The sequence below is a fragment of the Schistocerca americana genome, chromosome 3 (genome assembly GCF_021461395.2).
Source record: "Schistocerca americana isolate TAMUIC-IGC-003095 chromosome 3, iqSchAmer2.1, whole genome shotgun sequence".
In the NCBI taxonomy this organism is placed as follows: domain Eukaryota; kingdom Metazoa; phylum Arthropoda; class Insecta; order Orthoptera; family Acrididae; genus Schistocerca; species Schistocerca americana.
The window spans coordinates 19,352,693-19,366,653 of NC_060121.1; the positions used below are offsets into that span (position 1 = coordinate 19,352,693).

At 39.3% G+C, this 13,961-nt stretch overlaps 1 protein-coding gene across 1 annotated transcript; it reads left to right on the plus strand.

Annotated features, from left to right (window-relative positions):
* The first annotated feature begins 809 nt into the window (after positions 1–809).
* Positions 810–1,235, plus strand: LOC124605196 (cyclic pyranopterin monophosphate synthase-like). Its single transcript, XM_047136725.1, has one exon. The coding sequence runs from the start codon at positions 810–812 to the stop codon at positions 1,233–1,235; it is 426 nt and encodes a 141-aa protein (XP_046992681.1).
* Positions 1,236–13,961: the final 12,726 nt, after the last annotated feature.

Below are 13,961 nucleotides of genomic sequence, written 5' to 3' on the forward strand. Positions count from 1 at the left end.
ACCGCGTCAGCCAGCAACAACCATGGATTGCAGTGAGGATTGTTGTGAATGTTAACCATCAGCATTGCCTGTGACAAAGTGCTGAAAATCAGCAATCAATAAAAAGAGATAACCACAATTAGACGTGTAAGGCAAAGGTAGCAACAGCCTCAGAATTTGTGTGTTAGTAGGAAATATATATCAGTTGTACATCGCAACCTTTGTGATACTTAATAATAGACAAACTTTCAATCATTAGCTATTCCGTCTCAGAACAGCCGCATTCGGTTGAAATACTCCCGAAACCACAGCAGAACAACGCATAATAACCAATAGCCTTTCATCCAGTAAGCACACGGTCATATATCATAATAATTAACTGTTTTGTGGCTTTGGTAAATTACCCAAAATCCAGTAAAGGAATTAACCTATTTTCAGATTATGAAGAGTTCTTTGTTACAGCTTGTATTTTTGTTCCAGGTGGCACTGAACTTGATGGCTGTAGTGATGTTGTGAAGGCACAAAGTCGGAAGTTGTTAAACCTTCAGAAACAAGATTTTCAAAAGTACTTCTTCTCAGATACCAATATTTCGCCCCTGTTTGTGTCGGATACACAGATGTCTCAGTTGTTGTCACATAATTTGAGTGTAGTGACTGAATCTAGAAAACAGTTTCTTTTGCTTCCCTGTACCCCAAGCATTATGAGCAATACAGGACTCCTAACAAGACAAACACATAGAGCACAGCCCTCTGTCTTCTCTTGCCGTTTCTGCAGTTTGGGAGCACAGTCCGGAAGTCTGACTCATGTTGACCGGACCGGCAGGGCGAAAATGGTCGACGTGGGTTCGAAGCTGGTGACAGAACGGACTGCTACAGCACGAGCAAAGGTTTTTGTGGGACCCGAACTGATGAAACAAATACGAGAAAATGGCCTGAAGGTACTTAGCGTTGCTCGCCTGGCGGGAATTGTGGGGTCCAAGCAGACGTCCAGCCTTATCCCTCTGTGTCATAACATATCTTTATCCTCTGTGGCTGTGGACATTGAACTGGACTCTGCTCTCAACTGTGTGATTGTAACTGGCACGGCAAAGTGTAGAGGGCAGACGGGTGTGGAGATGGAAGCTCTCACTGCTGTATCGGTGTCTGCCTTAACAGTGTACGATATGTGCAAAGCTGTGAGTCATGACATTGTGATATCTGAAATAATGCTTCTGGCCAAAAGTGGGGGAACTAGAGGAGACTTCCACCGGACATGAGCATCTGCGTGGGGCAGTGAAATAAGTTAAGTATACCTGGTGTGATGTAGGCAAATTTCAAAGTCTGTTCATAGTTATCATAAATTATATACACATCGAATTGGCCTGAATATGAGTTGCACCTTTAATTTCGAAAAAGAGAGAAACTTAATTAAAAATAATTTGTCAAGTTGCCCATTTACAAAAGCTTTTCAAAATGTGATTTACCCTTAACCAGTTTTTTTGTAGTACACTGTAGATAAATTACACACAAAAACAAAGCTTTCAATTGCAGTTTTCATGTAAGACACTCTTAACTTCACTAACATTCATTGTTTTGTCACTGTCAGTATTTTTGTCACTCTCCTCCCAAAGTACAGTGGCGTCGCTACAATCCCGGGCATTGCATGTGCAGCATTTCTTGAACCGTACCTTTAAAAAGCACATCTGTTAGATGAATAACTGTGAGTTTGAAATTTGCAACGTAACTGTACCGAATTCCAAATCTCTCTCTCTCTCTCTGTGCCCTCCCCCAGCTGTGTGGTTGTGTCCTCTGTGTTGCTCTATTGTCTCAATTTTTGATGGTCCCATGCTGTGAAAGTTGAGGTGAAGTGTTCATTCTTAAATAAATAGTGTGTATCAGCTCTTTTCTCCTAGGATCAGGTTGTTATTGCTGTGTTCATTGATGTAAAATGACACTTTTTTAACAGTTCCTAAAAGGTGCACCACTTCATTGACACTTTTGCTCAGGTGCAGAGCATATTGGCCAGACTAATTTACATGTTTCAGCTTTACACTGTATGGTATCCTCTTTTTTAAAGGCCTATTATCTTTCTTGTGTGTGACTTGTCCAGAGATTGAAAATGTTTTATTTTGTAAGTTACCAATCCAGAACAGGTTTCTGTCAATTTAATTCTTCAGGTTTTCCCAGAAGTTTGCTGAAATTCCCGAGTTGTCCTTTGCACAGTCGGACATCATTGTCTTCCTCGCATATTTCGGTGACATTAGTTGTTGCTTTCACAAAGTGCTACTTGAGACTGACCGTCAGATGGAGCAGGTCTGTAATTTGTTCCCTCTGCCTTCGTGCTTCATCTGCAATCTGCTCTGACAGACATCATCCTCGGGTATCCGTGTTGCGTGATATTCCGAGTGTCATCTACACTCACGGGCACGATTCTTGTGTGTTATGTTTTCAGTCCAAGCTGGTTGGTAGAATTCTGTTTGCAGGCTGTCCCCGTTTGGGGACAAGGATCGGCAGGGCATGAAACCCTAATCTTTCATCTTTCAGTTAACTCAAATGTCGAGTGTCACTTTTTTCATGTACTGCGGTTACTAATATAAGAAAATACAAAATGAAAATTTCTCAACATAGTCATGTTTCTTTTCAGTATGTTTCTCAGATCAGTACACTGCAATGTAAATATTCCATTAAAAGAATATATTTTTGATTGTTTCTTCAGTCAGAGATGCATTGCCTTTTTGACTTAACAATCAATGTCAAATCATTGTCCCTCAAACAATCCTGCAGGGGTTTGACAATGTGAGACCATGGCTTTATGGAGCATCACCTAGAATTAGCTGCCGTCTTTTCTGGCATGATTTTAAATCAATGCTATCATCACTGTTTCTTTTGCTTAGGGTTTTGAGTCTAGGAATGATGCAAACAATCCCTAGCCCCCTTTCTTCCTTCATTTGGTAGCCTTGAGCAAATTGAATATTCCTGCTTTTGTTTGTATTTATTAATCTGTTTGTGCCTCTAATTCTTAAAAGACTTCATTATGACACTAATAATCTGAAGCAGCAAATTTGGGGAAAAAGAGCTGTATCCATTTATGCTGTTGTAAAATGGAGGAATTGGTTGTAGTTGGAAAAAAAATCTGCCTTTTACAGCTGCTGATTTTTGTCATTTATTTTACGTAGCCCACCCATGATCTACAATCAGGTCTTCTTTTTTATGTTGTATTTTTTATGATAATGTTGAAACATAGATGATTGTTATGCATCTTTGCAGCACCTAAACTTGAATATTGTACTTAAAAATGTTATTTGTTGTCTTTTTTAAATTAAATTGTTATGTTAAAGAAGTGAATTAAATGATTGTTGCCTGTGACGTAATTTTGTAGCAGCTAAAATTAAATGCTGGTCTTCAATATTTTAATTGTTATAGTTTGGGGTATGATTGTTGTAATTATAAAATGAATATGTGCCTTGTGCACTATGTTGTTACAGTAATTTGGAGTTTATTTTGTACATCATCTGGTGTAAATTATAAGAATTTAAGCAAAAACTTCTGTCTCTCAACAGATTTCTTAATAACACTATTCCAGTAACTGGATATGCATATTGAAATATTTGTGTTGTATATTAGATTCTATGACCTGTACCGAGGCAATATTTTGCGGTTGCAAATTTTCTTGACTATTATTAAGTGTGTGTGTGTGTGTGTGTGTGTGTGTGTGTGTGTGTGTGTTGCTTATGCCCTACATACGAGTCCTCCAAGGTTCTTATGATCTGACCAATGTACGACATGCCAAAATGCTACAGCTGCATGGGGAGATACAATTAAATCCCATCCCCCCTCTCTCTCTCTCTCTCTCTCTGTCTCTCTCCCTCTCTCTCTCTCTCTCAAAGATCGGCAGGTTCAGGAATCTAACACAGAAAGAATTTAATCACAGTTTCTTTTTCATCTCTATCATACAATGTAGTCCAATTTTTTGCTAATACAGATATAACATTTTGTGATTTATGTTGTGTACTCTTCAAAAGATCTAATGATGTCCTCATTCCTTTCTTATAAACAAAACAAAAAGAAACTGACAATAATTGTCATTAAAGTAAAACACAGAACAGTGTCTCCATAGCATCAATGAGCACATCCTTTCAGCACCTTTGACCCAGGCAGTGAACACAGCAGCAGTCAGTCTATGACTTGCAGCAGGTGAATCCCAGTCAGCTGCATTGCTCATGCACCCCACGTAAATAATAATAAACAAAATCTAACAATACACATAACCAAGTCTTGATTTGTGACAGTATACCGCTGATGACGAAAAAAATTAGACCCAAATATTTTGAGATGTGGTACAATAGAACTTTTGCTCTAGTTGAAGCGGTAAGACACAAATGTTGTATTCACACTTTTAAAAAGCTCAGAAAAGTGTTATAACTTTTTCAGAAGTCTAAATCAAACTATGGAAACTCTCGGTAGGAACTTAGAAATATAGGAAATGATAGAGTGCTACTTACCATAAATACATGTTAAGAAGTCTATTTCTTTTTCTTTTAACAAATCTAGCACTGCATATTACTGCCAAATTAGTCATTACCTACGATTGCCCCAGTGGCAGAAGTATGTATAATAATGTCAAAACGTTTGTGACACTACACACTAGGACAAGCTCAAGTTTCAGATACACGTTGATTGCGTTCTGGATGATGCTATCTACATGTTCATCCACACTCTGCAAACCACTATGAAGAGTATGACAGAGGGTACATCTCACTGTACCAGATATTAAAGCTTGTTCATGTTTCAAGACCATTTAAATCTTTCTCTGCATGCTGTAATTAATCTAATATTGTCCTCACGGTCCCTATGGGAGCAATAGTTACAAGGTTGTAACATATTCTAGAGTCGTCTTTTGGTAAGCATACTTTCTTAGGATAGTGTACATCTTATCTTGAGGCGTCTGCCAATTCAGTTATTTCAGCATCTCTGTGACACTCTCCCTTGGGTCAAACAAACCTGTGACCATTTGATCTGCCCTTCTCTGCATGCGTTCAAATCACCCATTAATCCATTTTGATACGGGTCCCACACATTTGAGCAATATTCTAGGATGGATTATACAAATGATTTGTAGAATGACTGCATTTCTATGGTATTCTACCAAAAAAAATCTAAGTCTTTCGCCTGCCTTACCCCTGAGTGGGCCTATATGACTGTTCCATTTCATATCCCTACAAAGTGCTCCACCCAGGTAATTGTATGAATAGACTTAATCCAAGCAAGACACCCTGATACTGTAGTCATACCACACTGCGTTTTCTTCATTTTGCAAAATGCACGATTTTACATGTCTGAACATTTAAAAGAAAGTTTGAAATTATCAAGATCTGACGAATGTTTGTACAATTTCTTTCAGACTGTGCTTTATTCTAGATAAATGCACTATCTGTGAAAAGAGTGCTTTACTATTAATATTGTCTGCAAAGTCATTAATGTACATGAACATGAACAGCAATGGTCACAACATACCTCTCTATGACACATCTGAGGTTACTTCTACATCAGATGATGACTCCCCAGCCAAGATAACATGTAAGTCATTCCTACCAAAATATCCTCAATTCCAGTGACAAATTTCACTCGATACCCCTCACAGTAGCAATTTTGATAATAAGCATCAATCTGGCACTAAGTCAAAAGCTGTTCAGAAATCGAGAAATACTGCCTGCACCAGTCGAGCCAGGAAGACGAAAGTTTGAAGGTCAGGTTGACAAAACAGATTTTTAATACTCTTGGTAACAACCTTTAAGTTTCTGACGTAGTTCAGGGGAATGACAAAGGGATCTTTGACAGGCTGGATTAAATCTAGGCGGCGTCTCAGACCGACCAGAGTTACAACTTTAAAGGCTTCTACGCTGAGCAAATACAACGGGCTGTTGGAGGAAGAATGCAAAGGCAGCTTCTAGTAATGTGCAATTGCTATTCTGCATGGTCTTTAATGGCCATTATCAAATTTTAAAAAATTAAGAATAACAATAACACAGTACACAACAGGAAGGGTACAGCAGACTTTCCCTGATTGTTCCTTACATTATCTTTCCTTGATTTTTTTTTTTTTAATGATAATGTTTCTAAGTCTTTCCTGGTTTCCATTGAAAGGTTTGGATTGTTTCAAAGATTAATTTACACATTTTTTAATATTTTAATGTATTCTAGGACAGGAACTCAAAGAGCACAAGTATAAAAAAACTGCATGTAGGACATTCATGTAAAGCTTCCCATTTTTAACTGCAAGGTAATGGCAATCTGTTTTGTTACAAGAAAATGAATTGGGACTTAGTTCTCCAGAGCTGATACTATTATAAGGAGTTGTGATGGAAGAACATGAGTTCCAAACAATGGATGCCTTGGATCTGTTTGCTGCTGCTTCTTTTTAATCTCTGCTGCTAATCCCATGAGTGAAAAATCTCTACCAATGAAAAAGTAGATTTGAGTGACATTAAGTTTCTTCTCTTGTCGATAGTTGTTTCTACTGAAGAGAAATGAGTCTGGTCATCTTTGTCCATTTGCAGTAATTCAAAGGTGTCGTAGCACCTGACATGTATGCTTGAAAATAACAAACGATCAAAAATGTAATTAACAGAAGTATTGACAGCAGTAAGCTGTATTTATCACATTCAAAAAGTTTGTAATAGCTGTGGACCCTTGTTTTATCATGTCAATCCATTTGTGCCAATGGCTAACAGAGTACCATTCACCATCATGTCAAGTGGCAATAACAGTTTGCTTGCATCATAAATATTGAGTGTCAAAAGATAATTCTAACAATATGAAATAGGACAGATTGCTACTCACCAGTTAGAGCAGGCAATGGGCAGCAGACAAGCATTCTGAAAAAAAAGAAACTGTCAGATACTATATACTCAAAAAAACACTTAGGTACTGAAGGAATTATCGAAATACCAAATAGGGCTGAAATCAGTAAATGTGACATACATGTGAAGACAGAAAAATAATTACAGTTTCAGAAAAAACTGGATGATTTATTCAAGAGAAAGAACATCACAAATTGGATGAGATGGTCCACCTCTGGCCCTTATACAAGCTTGGCTCTGGCTGATAGAGTTGTTGGATGTCCAACAGAGGGACATCATGCCAAATTCTATTCAAATGTCACTGTAGATAGTCAAAATCCCGAGGTGGTCTAACGGCCCTGCCCATAATGCTCCTTACATTCTCAATTGGGGAGAGATCCAGCAACTTTGCTGGCCAAGGTAGGGTTTGGCAAGCATGAGGACAAGCTGTGTGCAGACAGGCATTATCTTGCTGAAATGTAAGCAATGTATGGCTTGCCAAGAAGGGAAACAAAATAGGATGTACAGTATTGTCAACAGACAACTATGCTGTAGGGGTGACATCCATGTCACCCTTACAGCATAGTTGTCTGTTGACCAAAAGTGATCTGTTACGAAAAGAAATCGCACCCCAGATCATCAGTCCTGGTAGTTGGACCGTATGGGATGTGGCATTCACGGTGGTATCCCACCGTCTGGGGCGTCTTCAGACGCATCTGTGATGATCATTGATGCTCAGTTCATAGTGGGACTCATCACTGAAGCCAATTATATTCCAGTCAATGCAATTCCAGACCAGGGACGTGCCTGGGGGCACACCAGATAGCAGTGCGATACCAACCCGGCTGCTGGCTGCCATACAGCCAAACGAGGACTGATGGTCTACTGTGCCATTTCTTTTCATAACAGGACCTCTTTGGTTGTCATCTGTGTCACCATTACAACACAGACATCTGTTGACGATATTATAAACCCCATTTTGTTTCTCGTCATGACAAGCCATCATTTGCTTACATTTAAGCAAGATAATGCCTGCCCACACGCAATTTGTCTTCATACTTGCCACACCTTATCTTCGCCAGCTAGGTCACGGGATCTCTCCCCAACTGAGTATGTCTGCGGCATTATGGGCAGGGCCACCCAACCAGCTCATGATTTAGACAATACAATGTGCCACTTGGATAGAATTTGGCTTGATGTCCCTCAGTAGGACATCCAACAAATCTATCAATGCCAAACTTGCTCAAGAGTCAGAGGTGGACCAACTTGCTCAATTTGTGAAGCTCTTTCTCTTGAATAAATCATTCAATTTTTCTGACATTGTAATTTTTATTTTATTTTATTTTATTTTATTTTTTTTGTCTGTGCACGTACATCACATCTACATATTTCCATCCCACACAGATAATTCTTTCATGCTGCATAATGTTTATTTTCATCTTACGAGTGTAATCTAATGGACAGAGCCCACCTCAGCATAGGGAGTCTCTGCTGGTTGGGAGTGTGGAGGTGGACAGACAGAGAGAAGTGTACTAGGGGGACGTAATAGTGTGTGAGGTTGGAATGGGAGCAGGGGAGGGCATTGAGGTGTGGGGCCACAGGAACGAAGCCTAGAAACTCTAGCTGCGACATATTCTTCACTCCTGTAAACCCCGTTACCTAAACCTTTGCTAGTCTCTCTGTCTCACATATCTAGGCCTTTACCTGCTCCCACCCCGGCCTCACACCACCACACCTGCTAGATGAGGACTGTCCCATACTTTCTAATATCTAAAAATCTTCCTTCAATGTGCCAGTCTGCCACTCAGTGTCTCCTCTAGGTGGGGAGCAGAAAGCTATCCTATTCCATATTATTGTTATTCCATCCCAGATATCCCAATGCTTAAAAATTAATTTTAGGCTTGCCGTAAAGTATTACACAAACACTAATTGGTTATTTTTTCTGATATTCAAATTATATTTTGCTCTCATTTTTGTCCCTTTATCTAATCAACTTTGCATTGTGACATTTCTGACGAAAGTACGAGTTATTCAGAAATTAGGTAAAAAGTAGTGAATTCTTCCTTTGAATCACTCTCACTTTGTCTCAGGCATGAGCAAATGTGTGTACCTGTATATGCATTTAGCTGTATCAAATTATCTTCCCCAACACACAAAATGGGGGTCATTATTCAATTTATCTTGAAAGTATGTGTGAAATGCACTTTCCACAAAAATGCTCAGATGCATAACTCTCAAAATATGTGTTTGAACAATAGGTCTGGAATTTTTAAAGACAAGGTGAAGAAACCATTGGATTGTATAATTTTTTTATTAATCACAAAGAAACAACATGATTCAAAGACATCAACAACAGCAATGGAAGTTCAAGTGAATTGTCTGCCTCCAATTCTGATCACAGAGAAACACTCCAATAGGAAAGAGGGCACAACATCCTGCTCCATTTTCAAAAGCTGCAATGTCAAATATTACAACCTGTAACAAAAAAAGGTCATGTGATAAATATTGTTTACATATCGATTACAGTAACAGAGGCATACATGGTCTAATAGGAAGGGTGAACACAAGGGCAGGACATGGGGAACAATGAACAGATGAGATGTGAAACCACGGTAAGTTAATAGTGGTGATAATGCCAGTTAATTACATGGGTGGGAAAAGCAACCACTCTTGCAACTCAGAGCTACTCTTGTTTCTGCAACTGATCTTCCGTTCCTTCATTGTTCCTATTTTTCTCATATTAATAATTCTAGTTATAGAAGGTTTTCTAACTAAAAGCTTATTAGCATTTTGTAATGAAACCGATAAACAATACAGTCTCATTCTCTAATGGAAGAACACAGTACATCGCGTTCGTAAATAACTTGATCCAACAAAACAGTGGACATTCATTACATGACATTTAATTTTAAGTATCAATACAAACACTTACATAAAACATTATTTACACTCAAAACCCATTATTCAAAACTGATGTCCATATGTGTAACTGTTTACAGTAGCAATTATTAATATAGTTACTATTGCTAGCTTTAATATGGATTGTTAAAAAGTTTAGAAATGTTAACTTAAAAATGAACTGTAAGCAAAATCTTTTCTGTTAAAAAGTTAATGTTGAAACCACTGGAGAAACATTATAATGTATTATTGTAGTCATCATGTACACTGAAAAAAAAAAAAAAAAATTTGCAACACCAAAAAGTAATTAACGTAGAGTAATGAAATTTCAGGAACATATATGTCTAAGTAACTTATTTAAGTGATTAACATTGCAAGATGACAGGATAATATAAGTGCGAGATACACCATTGCAAATGTGATACACTAATGCATTGAAATCCAGTGTAACTGCCCGAATGTAAGCATGCAAACGTGCATGCATTGTGCTGGTTATGAGTTTGTGGGATGAAGTTCCATGCCTGTTTCACATTGTCATCAAAACAGGGATGGTTAATGCTGTTTTTGGGAGACACTGGAGTTGTTCGATGATGTCCCGTGTGCACTAAATTGGAGCCAGACCTGGTTATCAAACAGGTCAAGGCAACATGTTGACATACTGTAGAGTATACACCCATGCCTCCATCTTTGCTACCCTCCCTGTTTACCTCTACCCTGTTGCTTCATAACCTGGGTTGTGAGTAACTGAATCCACTTTCTCTTCTTCCCCTTCTTTCCCCTCTCTCCTCCCTGACGAAGGAACAAAGTTCCAAAAGCTAGGATACGTAAATTTTCTGTTATGTTTTGTGTATCTATTGGCTGTACTGGCCAGCCCCTCTATCTCTTTGTTAGTATTTGTTTCACGTCTTTATATGAGATTTTCCATCATCACAATAATGTTAGTTTATAATTTACGGACAGCCTAATCCATTATTTCCTGTCAAGGTTTGAAACTTTAGAAAATCATAAATTTTGTCTTGGTAAAATAAAGGTGATTAGATGTTTCCCTTATGCACATGTAAAAGACTGTCAGTTCACATCTACGTTTATAATCTGCAATCCACCAGGAGGTGCATGGTACAGGGTAAGTCCCATTGTACCAGTTATCAGGGTTTCTTGCTGTTTCATTCATGTATGGAGCATGGAAGAATGATTGTCTGAATTTGTCTGAATGCCTCCGTGTGAGCAGTAATCATTCTAATCTTATCTTCACGACCCCTGTGAGAGCAATATGTGGGGGCGGGGGGGGGGGGGGGGGGGGGGGTTGTGGTATATCCCTAGAGTAATCATTTAAAGACAGTTCTTGAAACTTTGCTAATACACTTTCTTGGGATAGTTTACACCTGTCTTCAACAGTCTGCATTTCAGTTCCTTCAGTATCTCTGTGACACTCTCCCATGGATTAAGCAAACCTGTGACCATGCTGCGTTTCTTTGTATACATTCAATGTCTCCTGCTAGTCTCATCTGGTACAAGTCCCACACACTTTAGCAATAGTCTAGGGGGGGTGGGAGGGGGGGGGGGGGTCACACGAATGACTTGTAAGCATCTCTTTAGTAGACTGATTGCACTTCCCCATTATTATACCAATACACCAAGGTCTACAACCTGCTTTACCCACAACTGAACCTATGTGATCATGCCATTTCATATTCCTACAAAGTGTTACACACAGGTATTTGTACGAGTTGGCAGATTCCGACAGTGACTCACCAATATTATAGTCACAGGATACTAAGTTTATACATTTCTAAACATTCAGAGCAAGTTGCCAATCACTGCACCATGTTGCAATCTCATCAAGATCTGACTGAATATTTATGCAGCTTCTCTGAAATAGCACTTCATTACAGATAGCTGCATCATCTGCAAAAATCCTGATTTACAGCAAGGTCATTAATGGACAAGAACTGCAAGGTCCCCAACACACTTCCCTGGGGCACACCTGAAGTTACTTCTACATCTGATGATGACTCTCCATCCAAGGTAACATGCTGTGTCCTTCTTATCAAAAAGTCCTCAATCCAGTCACGTATTTCACTTGATACCCCATATGATCGTACTTTTCACAGTAAGTGTAGGTGTGGAACAGAATCAAATACTGTTAGGAAATCAAGAAACACAATCTACCTGTTGCCTTGATCCAATGCTTTCAGCAAGTTATGTGAGAAAAGTGAGAGTTGGATTACATATCATCTATATTTTTGAAAACCATGCTGGTTGATTCGAGAAGGTAGTTCCGTTCGAGATACCTCATTATGTTTGAGCTCAAATATTTTCTAAGAATCTACAACAAATTGATGTCATGGCTACTGGATGGTAGTTTTGTCACTCCTACAACCCTTCTTGTAGACGGGTGTGATCTGTAACTTTTTCCAAAAACTAGGTAAGGTTTTTTGGATAGATTACAGTGAGAAGAGAGGATAACTCAGCCACAAATTCAATATAGAATCTGACTGTGATTCCATCGGGGTCTGGAGCTTTGTTTAATGATTTCAACTGTTTCTCAACACAACTGACACTAATACCTATTTCGTTCATTTTTTCAGTGTACGAGGATTGAATTGGGGCAGTTCTCCTGGGTTTTTATTTGCAAAGGAACATTTGAAAATCGAGTTCAGAATTTCAGCTTTTACTTTGCTACCCTCAATTTCAGTTCCTGTCTCACTTGCTAGGGACTGGACACTAACTTTTTTGCCACTAACAGCCCTTACATACGACCAGAATTTATTTGGATTTTGTGAAATGTCATTTGACAATATTCTGCTACAGTAGTCATTGAAGGCTTCATGCATTGCTCTCTTGACAGCCAAACATGTTTCATCCAGCGTCTCTCAATCTATAATCCTACACTTTGTTTTACACCTATTATGCAGTAATCTCTGTTCCTTTAGAAGTTTTCTTTACAGTGACTGTATACCACGGAGGTTCCATCCCATTATGAACTGTTCTACTAGGAACCTATCTACTCAGTGCGTGGTCAACTGTTCTTTTCAAGTAGAGGAAGAGCACCTCTACATGCTCCTGACCTGTGCTGAAAGTTTCAAGTTCCTCACTGAGATAAGATATTACTGATTTCTACTTAGTTAACTGAACGCATAATAAGAGGGAAACATTCCATGCAGGAAAATATATCTAAAAAAAAATCTTTTTGGTTTCGATGCCTTTCGCGTTTTTGGGTTCTCCATAGTTGACTCTGTCAATATTGTCTCTGACGCTATTCCTTATGCTCAACTGGATTCCTTGTCGACTACATTTTCGTCCCTTTTTTCTCCCGGTTTAGGCTGTGCGAACGACTTTGAAGCTCATATCATGCTCAAACCCACGGCTCGGCCTAAGTTTTTTCGGGCTCTGCCCATTCCTGTGGCCCTTCAAGATCGGGTAAAACGGGAGTTGGATCGTCTCACTGCGTCTGGGGTCTTACTTCCTGTAACTTCCAGTGAGTGGTCCTCTCCTGTTGTTGTAGTTGCTAAGGCCAATGGTGATATTTGTCTCTGTGGCGATTTCAAAGCCACTGTAAATGCTCAATGCCTCATTGACACTTACCCTATGCCCCGTCCTGAAGAACTGTTCACTAAACTCGCTGGAGGACAGTATTTTTCTAAAATTGACCTGTCAGAAGCTTATCATCAACTTCCTCTCGATGCTGCTTCCTGGCAGTTTCTGGTCCTTAACACGCCTTTCGGCCTCTATCAATACCAACGCTTGCCATTCGGGGTTGCTAGTGCCCCTGCTCTCTTTCAGTGATTCTTGGAACAATTATTGCTCCCTGTCCCTGGGTGTATCAATTACATGGACGACATTGTTGTCACTGCCTCCACCACTGACGAACATCTTCAAAATCTCCGCACACTTTTTAATGTCTTACAGACTGCCAGTCTTAAATGTAATCTTCAGAAATCACAATTTTTTCAGGCATCTATAACGTACTTTGGGTTCCAACTCTCTCGCGATGGTATTCAACTGTTTCAACACACTGTCGCTGTGATCGATGCCCTTCCTCGCCCTACATCTGTTAAGGAACTGCAGGCCTTCTTGGGGAAAATAGCATACTATCACAAGTTTTTACCATCTGCGGCGTCGGTGGCTCAGCCGTTGCATCCCCTGTTGCATAAAAACGTGCCTTTTCACTGGTCCGCGTCATGTGACGCGGCTTTCCAGAAATTAAAGACTATGCCTGGCTACTTATCGACCTGGCCAACATCTTGTTCTTGCCACAGATGCCTC